Source organism: Pleuronectes platessa, chromosome 20, assembly GCF_947347685.1.
Source record: "Pleuronectes platessa chromosome 20, fPlePla1.1, whole genome shotgun sequence".
Classification (NCBI taxonomy): domain Eukaryota; kingdom Metazoa; phylum Chordata; class Actinopteri; order Pleuronectiformes; family Pleuronectidae; genus Pleuronectes; species Pleuronectes platessa.
The window spans coordinates 19,572,840-19,587,348 of record NC_070645.1 but is presented as its reverse complement, the minus strand read 5'-3'; the positions used below and the strand labels follow the sequence as shown (position 1 = coordinate 19,587,348).

The 14,509-nt window shown below is 44.2% G+C and overlaps 1 protein-coding gene across 1 annotated transcript; it reads left to right on the top strand.

Annotated features, from left to right (window-relative positions):
* The first annotated feature begins 4,071 nt into the window (after nt 1-4,071).
* Nucleotides 4,072-5,049, top strand: mc4r (melanocortin 4 receptor). The gene has a single exon (XM_053412633.1). The coding sequence runs from the start codon at nt 4,072-4,074 to the stop codon at nt 5,047-5,049; it is 978 nt and encodes a 325-aa protein (XP_053268608.1).
* Nucleotides 5,050-14,509: the final 9,460 nt, after the last annotated feature.

Genomic DNA, 14,509 nt, shown 5'->3' with positions numbered 1-14,509 from the left:
GATCAGAGCAGCTCAGCGAGGAGACTTCATCTTCCTCATGTGTCGTTTCTCTGCTTCATCAGCTGCTCTTTTTTTCACAGTTGTTCAACCCAGGATATGACTTGTTTCTGTGTAAACTCATGCTGACTGTATTTATGTTGTAGAACTTTGTGATCATTGAATTCACGTTGTCATTAATCACGTTGTTGTATTGCAGCTTTGAACTCTGTGTAGGACGGATGAACAATAAACTGACGACCAAACAGACCATGACATCAGCAGCATATCCACGAATACACTGATTCCACGTTCGTTTATCAATCATAAAGTAAAGTTTTACGACCGACTAATTTATAAAATAATTTTTTTTCAGCATAGATAATTTCTATGAGGTGTCCAGAACAACATACTAAAAGTCCTAATAAATCCTAGTTGAGGAAATATGTTAAATTCTCATCAATCCGCGATGTGTGCCATGAAGTACACATGAAAAGTAACATTTTTTGTGTTACAAGTTTCTTTGAAAATGAATTTTAATATGCAAATGAGCTATACACTAATCGAATATGCCCAAAATGGACTAAAATAAGCTTAATTTGTTCCTTTACTCCTACCCCAATAAAACTTTACATCGTAGAAGTATAAATGAAAAGTAACTTTTTTCGTATTACAAGTCTCTTTATAAATAAATTTGAATATGCACATGAGCTCCACACTTATTGAATATGTCCTAATTTGCATAGGGAGAAACGCCATTAGTATGTATGACAAATACTTCGGCCCAATCTTCATCCAATCACCCCACTGCCAATGGGTGATGGCAAAGCTGCTTTTAGGTATAACCCCCGCCGGTATAGTCTTCAGGGTCATGGAGGCAGTCTTTTGGGTCCATATGTTCACTTCCCCCTTTCCACTCCATCATTTGGTAAAAGACCTGAAGACTATTGAACTTTGCAGCTGTTGACGTTGGAGGGAGAGTTTTTGGTTCCACTGGAGATGAGTCCTGAGTTACTTAATCACAGAATCGCCTGTATCTCAGCATAACCAGTGATTCATCTATTTCGCCCCCATGGACTATTAGAGGCTGTTTTGTTCTTCGTCCATTTCTCTTTCTCCATCTTAAAATGTGAAGTCCCATTTCTCTGTGTCTCAAGTTGTTTATCACATATTTTTTCATTACTGACGGATGATGAGGTTCCCGTCGTTCGATCTTTACCATGGTAACAGCAGATCCGGTAGAAAGAGGAGAAACAACCTTGACTGGTTTCTTTTGTTCACAGCATCTGATTCATCAGTGGATAAGATTCACAGGATTTACAGAATCCACGTGTTTTTACTTTGGTGTAGTACTATTAAGTATAAAAATACAGGTTTATGTAGTAGTAGTGATACGAGGGCTTCTCATGGCTATGAAGCAGATTTTAAACCTGCACCGTTCAGGAGGAGCCGCCTGTGTGAAGATTTTACATTTCCCTGTTGTTGTGATCGAGTCCCGGACGATCTCCTGCTGCTTCTTCACATCAGAATCACAAACTCACTGCATGTCTAAAAACAAAGGAGAGAAATCAGCCGCTCAAACAAACACGTCAGTTTATTTACACTGAATAATCGCTGCTTGTTTTCACAGCTTTATATGAACAGAGGATTTGTGGAGTGGATGTTAGTCGTCTGGGCTCAAACTCAGCAGCCGAGCGCAAAATAAAACTCACAGTCGATTCCAGGTTATTATGTGCTGTTACTTTTAAGTGCAGACAAAAAGTCATTCTAACTTTAGTACTCAGCACACTTAAGAATACTTGTGTACCTCGTATTTGCATAGTAGTTGAAAATCCATTATGTAAATGACGATACATGGCTGAGATGTGCAGATTAAAAATTTCTCAGCCTTTTGACTTTTGGATTTCAGAGTCTTTTCTGCTGCTTTCAATGAAGGAAAAATATGAATATGAATGTGCTTAAAGCCTCAAGTTACTTGATTTGTCTCTAATGAAGCAGTAAATGGAAGTATTCAAGTTTAACTTCACTTGTATATGTGTGGTTGTGGAATATGTGGAATTAGTGAAACTTTTCGTTGAGTGTTGAGTATAAAAATAAACCATTTAAGTTCCACTATTTGATATTTAATGTGATCTGGGTGAAATACAGTGCTCAGCTGAACATCTTGTTCGTTAAGACACGGTCGGTGGCTGCAGGGTGTCTCCGTCCTCTCATCACATGCTGGTTGTGTAACTTCATGTTTGAAAGGTGTCGTCTATACATCCAGTGTGACGCCTCCACCACGGCCTCGTTATCTGTGGCATCAGGCGATTCATGGAATGAGGGGAGCTCTGGGCCCAAGTGGAGGGATGTGCTCGATTCAGCATCATATCATGTGGAATATGAAAGATTCACCGTCCGACAACATGTTTCATATCAGAATCTAAACTTAATAAGATTCATTACAACAGAGCGAGAGTTTGTCGTGTAGAAGCTCGACTCCTTGTTCTTCCGTGGATCGAGTGGAGTCCGTGCTCTTGACTCTTCACACTTGAACCTCGAATAGAAAAACCTCTTTTGTTAAAATCTTCCTCTTCCTCACGACGGACGCAAACATCTGAACCTTGAGGCGATGAAGACGAGGCAGCTTTTCTCTGAACTGTTTTGAAAGACATGCAGTGAGACCCTGAAAAAGAAAAACCTTGAAACACCGTCACTTCATTCTGAGAATTGAATACGGGATGTTATGGTTTATGTAACCTGCTCAGTGACATCATGTGGATTAAGTATATTTTTACATTTTAATATTAACAGTGAAACTACTATGTTTACTAAGCAGGTTCTCAAAGCTCAGAGCGTTTCATGGGTTTGTCGGTTTCAAAGTCTCCAGCTCTTTAGTTTTAATTCTAATAAACAAACTTTATTTGTGGAAAACAAACTCAAATTAAATACGGATATAAATCTCTGTGTCTCATATACATATAAATATTTTGCTCATATTTGACAAGTTGCCAGAAGCACAAGAATTTTAATTTGAGGCTCATTTATGGTGACTTTACGTCTGAAAAAAGATTTAACCGATAAAACTGTCAGTGCCCACATGCTTCCAATGCGTCCTTTACGATGAAGTGGTTGTTAAAAGTACATCCACTAGAGGGCAGCACTTAGTTGATGGTTTCTGACGTCGCCCTCTGCTGGTCGTTCGGATGTAAGCAAGTAGCTGACGAACAAAACTGAATATTTAGCAGCTAAAGAAAAGCACGAGAAATGAGAACGGAAACAGGAACAAAAAATTACGTCGTATATCAGCTTGTAAACATATTTATGATTTAACCTCTGGTGGCAAAAAAAAGGATTCAATGAATGCAGCTTTCCCTGCATAACATGATAATTAAGTAATTCATTTGTATTCATCCGTATCTATCTCTCTATCTCTCTATCGCTCTATCCATCCATCATCTGTCTTTCTATCTATCTCACATCCTGTGATGTTCCTCAAATCCATTCATTCTTATGCATCAAGCCAAACTGTGCTCCTCCTCCCACCTTCTCAGGCTGCTGATAGGGCGAACGACTGGAGGGGAGTGTGTGTCAGAGAGAGAGAGAGAGAGTGTGTGTGTGTGTGTTTGTGTGTGGTATAACAGAGAGAGAGAGAGAGAGTGTGTGTGTTTGTGTGTGGTATAACAGAGAGAGAGAGAGCGTAGACCCCAGTGTAAAGTGAGGATCTGCCTGCGCTCACACAGCAGCTGCTGAGCTCTGCTCTCTCTGCCGCTCACGTTCCTGCTCATCGTTAATTAAACAGGTTCTTCTTCCTCCTGCAGCTCCTCTACGTTCTGCTCACCCTCCTCATCGGGACTCTTCAGAGAACCTCTCCTTCCCTAAGTTCTCATTTTGCAGTCTGTGAGAGGAGAGGAGAGCGCTGGGATCGTCCTCGGCTCAGAGCAGCAGCAGACGTCTGGAGGGCTGAGTTTCTCTGAATGGGAAGAAGAAGAAGAAAAGCTGACAAAGACTCTCTCCTTCTCTCGTGAGGGCATCTACGTTGTCGTCCAGAAGATGATTGACAGCCGTACTGGCTGAGACCAGATGGACGAATAAGGACAGAGAACAGGAGACACCATGAACACGACAGCTCATCCTGGTCTGAGCCAAGGCTTCCACAACTGGAGCCAAACCGCGTCACCGCTGAACGAGGACTTCTCATCTCAGGACAAGGACTCGTCGGCCGGATGCTACGAGCAGCTGCTGATCTCCACCGAGGTGTTCCTCACTCTGGGCATCGTCAGCCTGCTGGAGAACATCCTGGTGGTCGCTGCCATAATCAAGAACAAGAACCTTCACTCGCCGATGTACTTCTTCATCTGCAGCCTCGCCGTCGCTGACATGCTGGTCAGCGTCTCCAACGCCTCTGAGACCATCGTCATCGCGCTCATCAACGGAGGCAACCTGACCATCCCCGTCACGTTGATCAAGAGCATGGACAACGTGTTCGACTCCATGATCTGCAGCTCCCTGCTGGCCTCCATCTGCAGCCTGCTGGCCATCGCAGTCGACCGCTACATCACCATCTTCTACGCGTTGAGATACCACAACATCGTCACCCTGCGGCGGGCCATGCTGGTCATCACCAGCATCTGGACGTGCTGCACCGTGTCTGGCATCCTCTTCATCATCTACTCGGAGAGCACCACGGTGCTCATCTGCCTCATCACCATGTTCTTCACCATGCTGGTGCTCATGGTGTCGCTGTACGTGCACATGTTCCTGCTGGCGCGCCTGCACATGAAGCGCATCGCGGCGCTGCCGGGCAACGCCCCCATCCACCAGCGAGCCAACATGAAGGGCGCCATCACCCTCACCATCCTCCTCGGGGTGTTCGTGGTGTGCTGGGCGCCGTTCTTCCTCCACCTCATCCTCATGATCACGTGCCCGAGGAACCCGTACTGCACCTGCTTCATGTCCCACTTCAACATGTACCTCATCCTCATCATGTGCAACTCCGTCATCGACCCCATCATCTACGCCTTCCGCAGCCAGGAAATGAGGAAGACCTTCAAAGAGATCTTCTGCTGCTCTCACGCTCTGCTGTGTGTGTGAGGCGGGAGGCGAGCGACGGCCTGGACGCCAACACGACGCCAACGAGGACTTTGATGTTTGGAGCTGGAGTCGCTGCAGACTTCTCTCACAGTCGCTGTGAATGATTGATGAGAGCAGCGGCGCTCGCCTGTGGCGCCGTGAGTCGGGATTCTGAGGAGGAATGTTTGTGTAACGCAGAGTGTCGCTCTGTGGACGAACGCTCTCACTGTCCTGCTGCTCTAGTGCAATTTGAAGTAAATGTGACCAACACGTGTTTGAACAAACCAACAAACCGTGTTTCATTAACACATCTCTCATCCGACCGGTTCTTTACACCTTCACGTGTTGTTTAAAGATAAATAAATCAAATCTGTCATTGTCATCTTGAAGAAATGAAGGAGAGATGAGAAACTACCTTCATGTGTCAGAGTCCTCCTCGTCGCAGGAGCCATGAGAATATGTGCACTTTATTAGGAACCCCCCACTCGACGTGTCAGAAGCTTTCCTCTGACGCTCTGCTCCACGTCCACGTGACATTTCTGCAGATTTCATTCACGCAAACCAGTTGTCTTGCTGGAAGTTGACTGGTGAAGATGGTAAATGGCCACATGGTCGGTAACAACATTCCGATTCTGGCATTTGATTGAAGTCCAGCAGTCTGACGTGGTTGTTGCTGATGTAGAACCGTCCACGCGGCGGTTGGACGTGTTGTAGCTGGAGTCACCTCAGCGTGTCTCTTAGCTCCTCCCCCCTCTTGTCTCCTTCTTGTCTCCGTCGTCCTCTGATGTTCGGGGGGGAAGATCTCACACCAGCGTTTCCCTCTCGGATGTGAACGTGAACTGAAGCTGCAGACTTTAAGCTTTGCACTGCTGCCACCTGATTGGCTGATTGGATCATTAGGGAGCATGTGTTCCTGGTGTTTATAAAGTGTAAACTCCTTTTTGATCGGCATCCCGATGAATGTAAAGAAAATGTGAAACAGTTTTAGTTTTATTTTAAAGTAAAAGACATTATTTTATGTCCCTCTTAGATCTCAATCATGAGACAATCTTCTCAAAGGGTATTTTAAATGGTATTTTACCAAAATACAAATGTAAATATGTCCGATTATAAATCTATTAAAGAGTATTTTGCAGAGAAAAGGTGTCAGGGGGGATTTTGAAAGCTGCTCTGAAAGGATAAACGCACAAAGATGAGATTTAATGTTGACGTTATGATGTATAATGAAAAAGAAAACTCTACATTTGTGTAATTTGCCTCTTTGCTGCTGTTTGCCTGTTATCGCACAGGAGTTATTTATTGATAGTTTTCTCAAAGTTCAGGTTTGTACAATTGTGAAATCATTACAGCAACGAGGGTTATGTGTTGTTATTGTTATTATAAATGTGAATGTGCAAAACAGATGATTCAGAGAACTATCCTGAAATGTGAATAACGTGGCTTTTTGTATTGATCAGGCACGAAAACATGTCACCTGATAAGTGTTTCTGGTTTAAACTCATATTTATTTATACCTGTGAACAAACAGGTGATGAAACTCTTCTACCTGATCATTGATGTGTTTCTTGTGGATCTTCACCTCGATTTAATGTAACGTAAGATTTCTTGTGAAACTCGTCTGATTTCCAATCCAAGCTCTCGTGAATTTGTGTGTCGTGTACACGTTTGTGTGACTCTTTGCACATGTGGGTTGTGTCTCACTCTCAGCATGTTAATGTGACTGTACAGAGATTAACTTTTCCTCATGTTCACGTAACAGGACGGGTTCCACCGAGTGTATTTACATGTACGTGCCGTGTGACCTGTCGCTTTTTATCCTCGCCTTAAATATGTTGCACTGTGATGTAAAGACATGATCCTCTGGGACCGTGGTTCACGAACCGATCTTCTGTAAATGCTATTTTCAATATTGCCTTATTTATTTATGCCTTTTTAAACTTGAAGTGCTTTTGAAACGCACAAGAAAAAAGAAACCAACGTGCACGGGTTGTTCACCCGGTGTTCTGTGTTCCGAAGCTTGGCCTGGAGTCTGAGTCATGTGCTGCTTGATGACTGCATCCTCTGTAAACTGCAAAGTGACTTCAATAAAGCTGTTTGTCAGCCGGGCCAACTTGAACCTTTACTCACGAGCTGTTGACCGATTCAGACCTGAAAACAGCCTCACGCTCAAAAACAAAATAAACAGTGAAAACAGAGTCAAACACGGATATGTGTCTTCAAACGTGCACTCACACAATCCCTGTCTGCAACTGTATATATTTCATTTTTCATGAACCTGAGCCACATGTTGAGTTAGCAGCTCAAAATCTTTCCTGAGGCGAAAACATGATGAAATAAAAGCCCCCAGGTTTTTCTTTTTCATTCGTGGTTAATAATTTAAACCGAAGTAGACAAATCGATTTTATAAGTCTGGAAAACGATTCCTGTGTGTTTCAGGTTTCAGCCTCGAGAAAACACTTCAGTTCAATACAGCTGCGGGAGCATCAATGCAACAAATGGATTCTAATCATATCAAAGTTAATGAGATCCTCATGGACGTCTTAGGCCGTAATGGAGTCGTCGATTTTAAAAAGAAGCAGAGAAACATCGGGATGTTTTTGAGGACACTGGCGAGGGAACATCGCTTTTAATCAAATCTGCACAAGCTGCAGAAGAGACGGAAGTACACAGAAGCAGAAATGTCAAGGAAAGAATTTTGATTAAGGATTAAAAGCCTTCTCATGTATCGCTGCAGATGCTTCTGTACAGAGAAGCTTTAAAGAGGATAAATATCAGACTATATTCAAAATGCTGAAAATAAAGGGCTTCAAGGATCGATGAGAAATAAGGAGTTAAAGTAACAGGCTGTGCACATTATCAGCAAATTATCAAACTAGACGAAAAACAGAATCCAGACTGACAAGAGAGCCGAGGTTTGGAAGGAGAACTCAAAATAATGTTTGCAGAGATTGAAAAAAAATGAATAATCACTCTATCAAAACATCTTCGAAGGTTTGAAAAATTAGTTCCAAATAACAGGCGACCTTTCAAAGCCTTTTTTTCCGCCAGTGTCTGAACACAGACGGGTGTCTCCTCTCGTGAAGGCTGCACGGTGAATGTTGGATGAGGCAACATCTCCTACGTTCATTCATCTCAGCTCGAAAGTTTCCATTTGGCTCCAGTGGTTCTAGATCTTCTACTGGTTCTTATCACCTGATTGGATGAGTCACCTGCACAGAGGTAGCTTGATGCCAATCACATGCCAAGCACTGATTGCAAATTAGAGTTCAAACGGGAGTGGACGGTTTCTCTTTTCAAACTGATTGTTCGGAGGTAAAAGAAAAACCTTCAGATTCAGAGGAGAATTCGACCAATCAGCCGCTCTGACATCCTGCGGCGAGTCAGCTGACCTTCCGCTTCTTCTCTGCACATAAATACACACAATTACAATTTAATGCAGAAGAATAGAAGCTGAATTGGTTCAAGTAGTTTCTGGGTTTTTTCTGCTAACAAAGCCGGCAGACGTAATAAACAAAAAGTTTTTCTTTCATAGAAATACAAGTGGAGTGAGACGTGAAGTTTTCAGCAGCCTTGGTAAATTATTACAATTCTACTATCGAGTGAAAGAATTCAGGTAAAGATGAGATTATATAAATTAACAAAGATGGGACACGACAAATCTAAACAACTATTTCCGACACTATAAGTATTTATATAAATATAACAGTCCAAGTCGAGTCACTTAGCAACGTTGAAAATGTCACGAAGACACTGATTCCTCAACGTTTCGTCTTTTAACGTCTCGTCCACTTTGTGCAGAAAAGACAAAGATTTGATGAAAGAGGTCAAATACAAAGTTCCATTAACATTTAAACTAAAGTTAATGTCTGAGATTCCAGCCTCAGAATTGATTCTTCCTCAAGTTGAAAATGTGTCTAAAATAATACGGATACGAGTTGTCACCACCAACTGATCCTGATTCAGTCAGATTCATAATATTATATATTTGTGTGAAAGTAAATATGGACGACACGTCTCCAGCTCCTCCCATCATCCAGAGATGAAGCCGAAATATCCCAGATATGAACGCTGCCATCTTGCCCTGATGAGGTAATCGGACGAGGTGTTAAAGAGCCGACCAATCACGTGTCAGTCTCGTTCGTGTCCCGTGCGCAGACATGGAGGACGCAGGGTTTGTGATCAGTACTGCAGCCGGCCACCAGGGGGTGATCCAGACGCTTTTGGCTTCACTTTTTGAGAGCTGTCATGTCGGCCATCAAACTAATGACTAACAGTCATATGTCACTTTAGGTTATTTCCACTTGGACTCTTCATGTTCCTCAAACTCATTCTCTTTGGGAAACTTCCTGTGTTAAGTTCCATGATTTCCTTGAAGTTTCCCAAAAACTTTCTGAACTTCTGAATCCACTTTGCTCGGTGGCAGTGAGGCGAAGCTTCGTCTCTCCGCTCCTCAGACTGAGGCTCAGCATCTTTACTCCCGACTCCAGGATCCTAATAAGCTTGAGGTGAAGCCGCGGCTCCACCGGCGTCTCGACTCGCCGCCTCCCATCATGCATCATCCACACTCCGGCTTCTCGGCGCCGACGCCCGGGCGGCAGATCACCGCTGACATCATCAGTTCTCTCCGAGCGGCGTCTCGTTCTCTACACGTGATTTACAACCTCCCTCTCTCTTTTGTTTCCTCCCGTGCTTTCAACCACAGCGTTACCCCCCCCCCCCACACACCCACCTGTACTGGCTCCGTCCGGCCTCGGGCTCCGTCCGGCCTCGGGGGGGGGGGGGGGGGGGGGGGGGGGGGGGGGTTGGTTAAATTAGCAAATGTTGAATCTACTCTCGTCAGCTTCAGCCACAGGAAATAATAACGGAATTTACTTCCAAGTCAGGTCCCTCTCCATTAAGTTCAATTAATACTGAATCAGTAAAACATGCATGTGCACTGTTCCGTGTTCTTGAACAGGAACGTGTCACACTGAGATAATACTAGCACTGGAATCAAGATATTCATTATTATTAGTTGTAAGATGTATTAAATCTGACTCATTTGTTCTCTCCACACACCTCAGAAAAACATGTGAACTCATTGTGTAGCTGAAAGACATCATGTGGGGGAAATTGTCGGCCTTTTCCATCCCATGGGGGGGGGGGGGGGGGGTTGTTAGAGTGTTTGAGTTAGTAACACAGTCTCCATAACAACGCAAAGCCTGCCCTGTGATGTCATCAGGTGAATCCTTCCAGTGGCCGAGTACTTGATGTTCTGCTCCTGAAATAAATAACCAAGCGCTGGAGAAGCTCGTCCTGAAGGTTTCACCCTCACACACGTGCATCGGACAGGAAGAGACAACATGAGACACAAGTAAGAGGACATGACACACACACACGTGTGTTTGTGAGTCTGTGTTGTTGTGATCCTGAAAGAGCGGCAGCTCAGTTAATCACTGCACTCAGGAGGTGTTGAGGTTTCACCAGGTCTCTGAAGAGACATGAAAACTTCTGAGAACAACTCCACACCTGTGTTATTTAGTTTTTAAATATATATATATATATATACACAACTCACTCTCAGCTGACAGAGTCCTGTAGAAATCAAGTCCAGAGGATCGTCTCTGCAAACCCAGTGTGACTCAAACCGTGTTTCATAAAACCTCCCGGCTGGAGAGACGTGTGCATTCACACACCGGGGGAAGAAGCTATTGATTGGTCGACCCCACCGGCGCCTTAAGCTCAGATATAAGACTCTGCATGAAAGTGTACGTGCGGACAAACCACCGAGGAAAATTAAAGAGACCTCCTCACTCTAGCAGATCCAGTATCAAGCCCACTTTTTAATTTTCTCTTCTCTCTCTCGAACCAAAACATGGATATTTCTCAGGAAGCAGAAAAGTATTGATTTTAGAAAACCTAGTTCTCTTCTCTCATGAGTCACAGGTAACACCTCCATCGTCTCTCCAGCAGCCAGGAGATTATCAGGTCTGACTCCATTTGCAGTTTGAGTACTGTGTCAATTTATGATATTTATTTATATATATATATATATATATATATATATATATATATATCAGTATCACCACTAGTTTTCTCTATAAATAACGATTTTTTATGTGATATGGCTACCAGTGTTTATTGTTTGTCTTGTTCTATGTCCACATTTTATTGAATTATGCAGAGAGGAAGCCTCTTTAAGATCAGATAAGATAAGATATATTAAGATAAGATAAGGTAAGGTAAGATAGGATTCAGATAAGATAAGATGAGATAAGGTAAGATAAGATCATCTTTAATTTGTCCCACAAAGGGAAATTTGCAATATTACAGCAGAAAGGTCAATTTTTTTTCGAGTTTAAAGTTAATTTATTCTTCATTTTTAAAACATCATGTGTTTGATTTAGTTTTATTTGTTTAACTGCTCATTTCTGAAATCCACCAGATTTCTTTTGAATATTAGTTTCTCTTCTTCTATGGTGCAAACTGCTGCTCCAGATGTAGCGTTGCTCTTATTATAAATATAAAGATCTTTTAGACGATGGATGCTTATTTAAATACAACTCATTGTTGAAACTCAACACATTTGCAGGTAGGAGCATCCAAATCGCCCCCCCCCCCCCCCCAGTTTGCTGGCAGCTGCTTGTTAACACCAGAAACTTCTGTTTGTTGTGATGAAAGAGTAATTCAGGCAGAAATGTAGGAGCTGGAGACTTTTATCTCCTCTTCCTGTTTATGTCCTTTTACTCGGTACTGAAAATGGGCTGCAATTTACTCAGAATGTAGTCACGATGTGGAAATCTCTCAAATCTCATCTTCTGTGCAGGTTGTCGTCTTCTCTGCTCGTCAAGTGTCAGAAACCTCCTCAGCAGCTGTAACATGTGAAGTCTCACATGTTACAGCTGCTCGTGATCGCTTCAGGAACATGTTCCACAGCAGCTAATGTTTGCAGCTTCTACTTTACTCTGTGGAAACAGTAAACATTTTATTCTTCAGCTGAGAACCTGCCTGAGCTGCTCGTGGATTCACGGCTGCACCGCTCCGGCCGGGACACCGTCCAGAGGAGAGGGAGACGTCCGTCCTGGAGGTCAGAGGTCAGGAGGCCGGTGAACCTGCCTCGTCCTCCTGACAGGAGCTGCCACGCTCAGGCTCCTGACGCTGTGTGTGGAATACTGATCACCGCTGTGTGGACACATGCTGCTCAGCTTCATGTGTTCCACTTTCTACTCTGTGTTTAGAGAGAGGCTGGAACGAGCACTTCAGATCGCTGGGAAATTAATAGTTAATGCTCCAAGAATTGATTGATCTTTTCTTTCAATGCTAATTAACCAACGTCTCTAAACGTCTTCAATCATTTTTATCAAACTTTGAGCCGATGACCACAGATTCTGGAACATTGAGACCTTGAGGAGAAAAAAGCAATTCGGCTGTAAAAGTGTAATTTGTTTGGTATTTCCATGAACTGTTCTCTGGCTCATGTGGGAAGGGAGACGTCGACCACTTTACTCTGCACAAAAGACATTCAACGTTTACATTCAGCATCTAGATTGAACAATTATCTCTATAAAAGGTAAATTGCTTTAACAGGCAGGGACACTTCAGAACATAAGGGTTCGAAAACGCATTTAATTAGTTTCCATGAGTTTGTGTCTAACGATGGAAAAAGAGACGGTTGTAAAGTTTTTCACTTGACAAAGCTAAAGGTTTAAAAACTGAGCAGGATTATCGGCTTGTATTTGGCTTAAATTCACGAAACATCTATTAAAGAATGGGAGAGTTAAATGGATATGAGCTATATCTATATCTACCTCTTATTATGGAACCTGTGACCAGTAGGGTTGGGTGTTGTTCAGGTGTGATACGATACTGGTATGAAATCCAATCTTTTAAAATGAAACCAGTTCTGAAACACTGCCAGAACCGACAAATCTGCAAAATGACATTCGACCATAAAAACGAATTTCAAACGTGCTTCATGTAGTTCATCATGTTCCTCTCAGTCTTCAAACAGTCGCTGCTTGTCCAGGTGTCCGATCGTCTCATGTTAAACCTGCTGCAGCTCGGAGCGTTGAACACAAACCTGCTGCAGCTCTGAGCGTTGAACACAAACCTCCTGCAGCTCGGAGCGTTGAACACAAACCTCCTGCAGCTCTGAGCGTTGAACACAAACCTGCTGCAGCTCGGAGCGTTGAACACAAACCTCCTGCAGCTCGGAGCGTTGAACAGAAACCTGCTGCAGCTCTGAGCGTTGAACAGAAACCTGCTGCAGCTCTGAGCGTTGAACAGAAACCTGCTGCAGCTCGGAGCGTTGAACACAAACCTGCTGCAGCTCGGAGCGTTGAACACAAACCTGCTGCAGCTCTGAGCGTTGAACAGAAACCTCCTGCAGCTCGGAGCGTTGAACACAAACCTGCTGCAGCTCGGAGCGTTGAACAGAAACCTGCTGCAGCTCGGAGCGTTGAACAGAAACCTGCTGCAGCTCGGAGCGTTGAACACAAACCTGCTGCAGCTCGGAGCGTTGAACACAAACCTGCTGCAGCTCTGAGCGTTGAACAGAAACCTGCTGCAGCTCTGAGCGTTGAACACAAACCAGCTGCAGCTCGGAGCGTTGAACACAAACCTGCTGCAGCTCTGAGCGTTGAACAGAAACCTGCTGCAGCTCGGAGCGTTGAACACAAACCAGCTGCAGCTCGGAGCGTTGAACACAAACCTGCTGCAGCTCGGAGCGTTGAACACAAACCTGCTGCAGCTCGGAGCGTTGAACACAAACCTGCTGCAGCTCGGAGCGTTGAACACAAACCTGCTGCAGCTCTGAGCGTTGAACAGAAACCTGCTGCAGCTCTGAGCGTTGAACACAAACCTGCTGCAGCTCGGAGCGTTGAACACAAACCTGCTGCAGCTCTGAGCGTTGAACAGAAACCTGCTGCAGCTCTGAGCGTTGAACACAAACCTGCTGCAGCTCGGAGCGTTGAACACAAACCTGCTGCAGCTCTGAGCGTTGAACACAAACCTGCTGCAGCTTTGAGCGTTGAACACAAACCTGCTGCAGCTTTGAGCGTTGAACACAAACCTGCTGCAGCTCTGAGCGTTGAACACAAACCTGCTGCAGCTCTGAGCGTTGAACAGAAACCTGCTGCAGCTCTGAGCGTTGAACACAAACCTGCTGCAGCTCGGAGCGTTGAACACAAACCTGCTGCAGCTCGGAGCGTTGAACACAAACCTGCTGCAGCTCGGAGCGTTGAACACAAACCTGCTGCAGCTCTGAGCGTTGAACAGAAACCTGCTGCAGCTTTGAGCGTTGAACAGAAACCTGCTGCAGCTCTGAGCGTTGAACACAAACCTGCTGCAGCTCTGAGCGTTGAACACAAACCTGCTGCAGCTCGGAGCGTTGAACACAAACCTGCTGCAGCTCGGAGCGTTGAACAGAAACCTGCTGCAGCTCTGAGTGTTGAACAGAAACCTCCTGCAGCTCGGAGCGTTGAACACAAACCTGCTGCAGCTC

Bases quoted from the DNA above. Each gene is read 5' to 3' on its own strand.
- mc4r (XM_053412633.1), top strand. From the start codon at position 4,072: ATGAACACGACAGCTCATCCTGGTCTGAGCCAAGGCTTCCACAACTGG.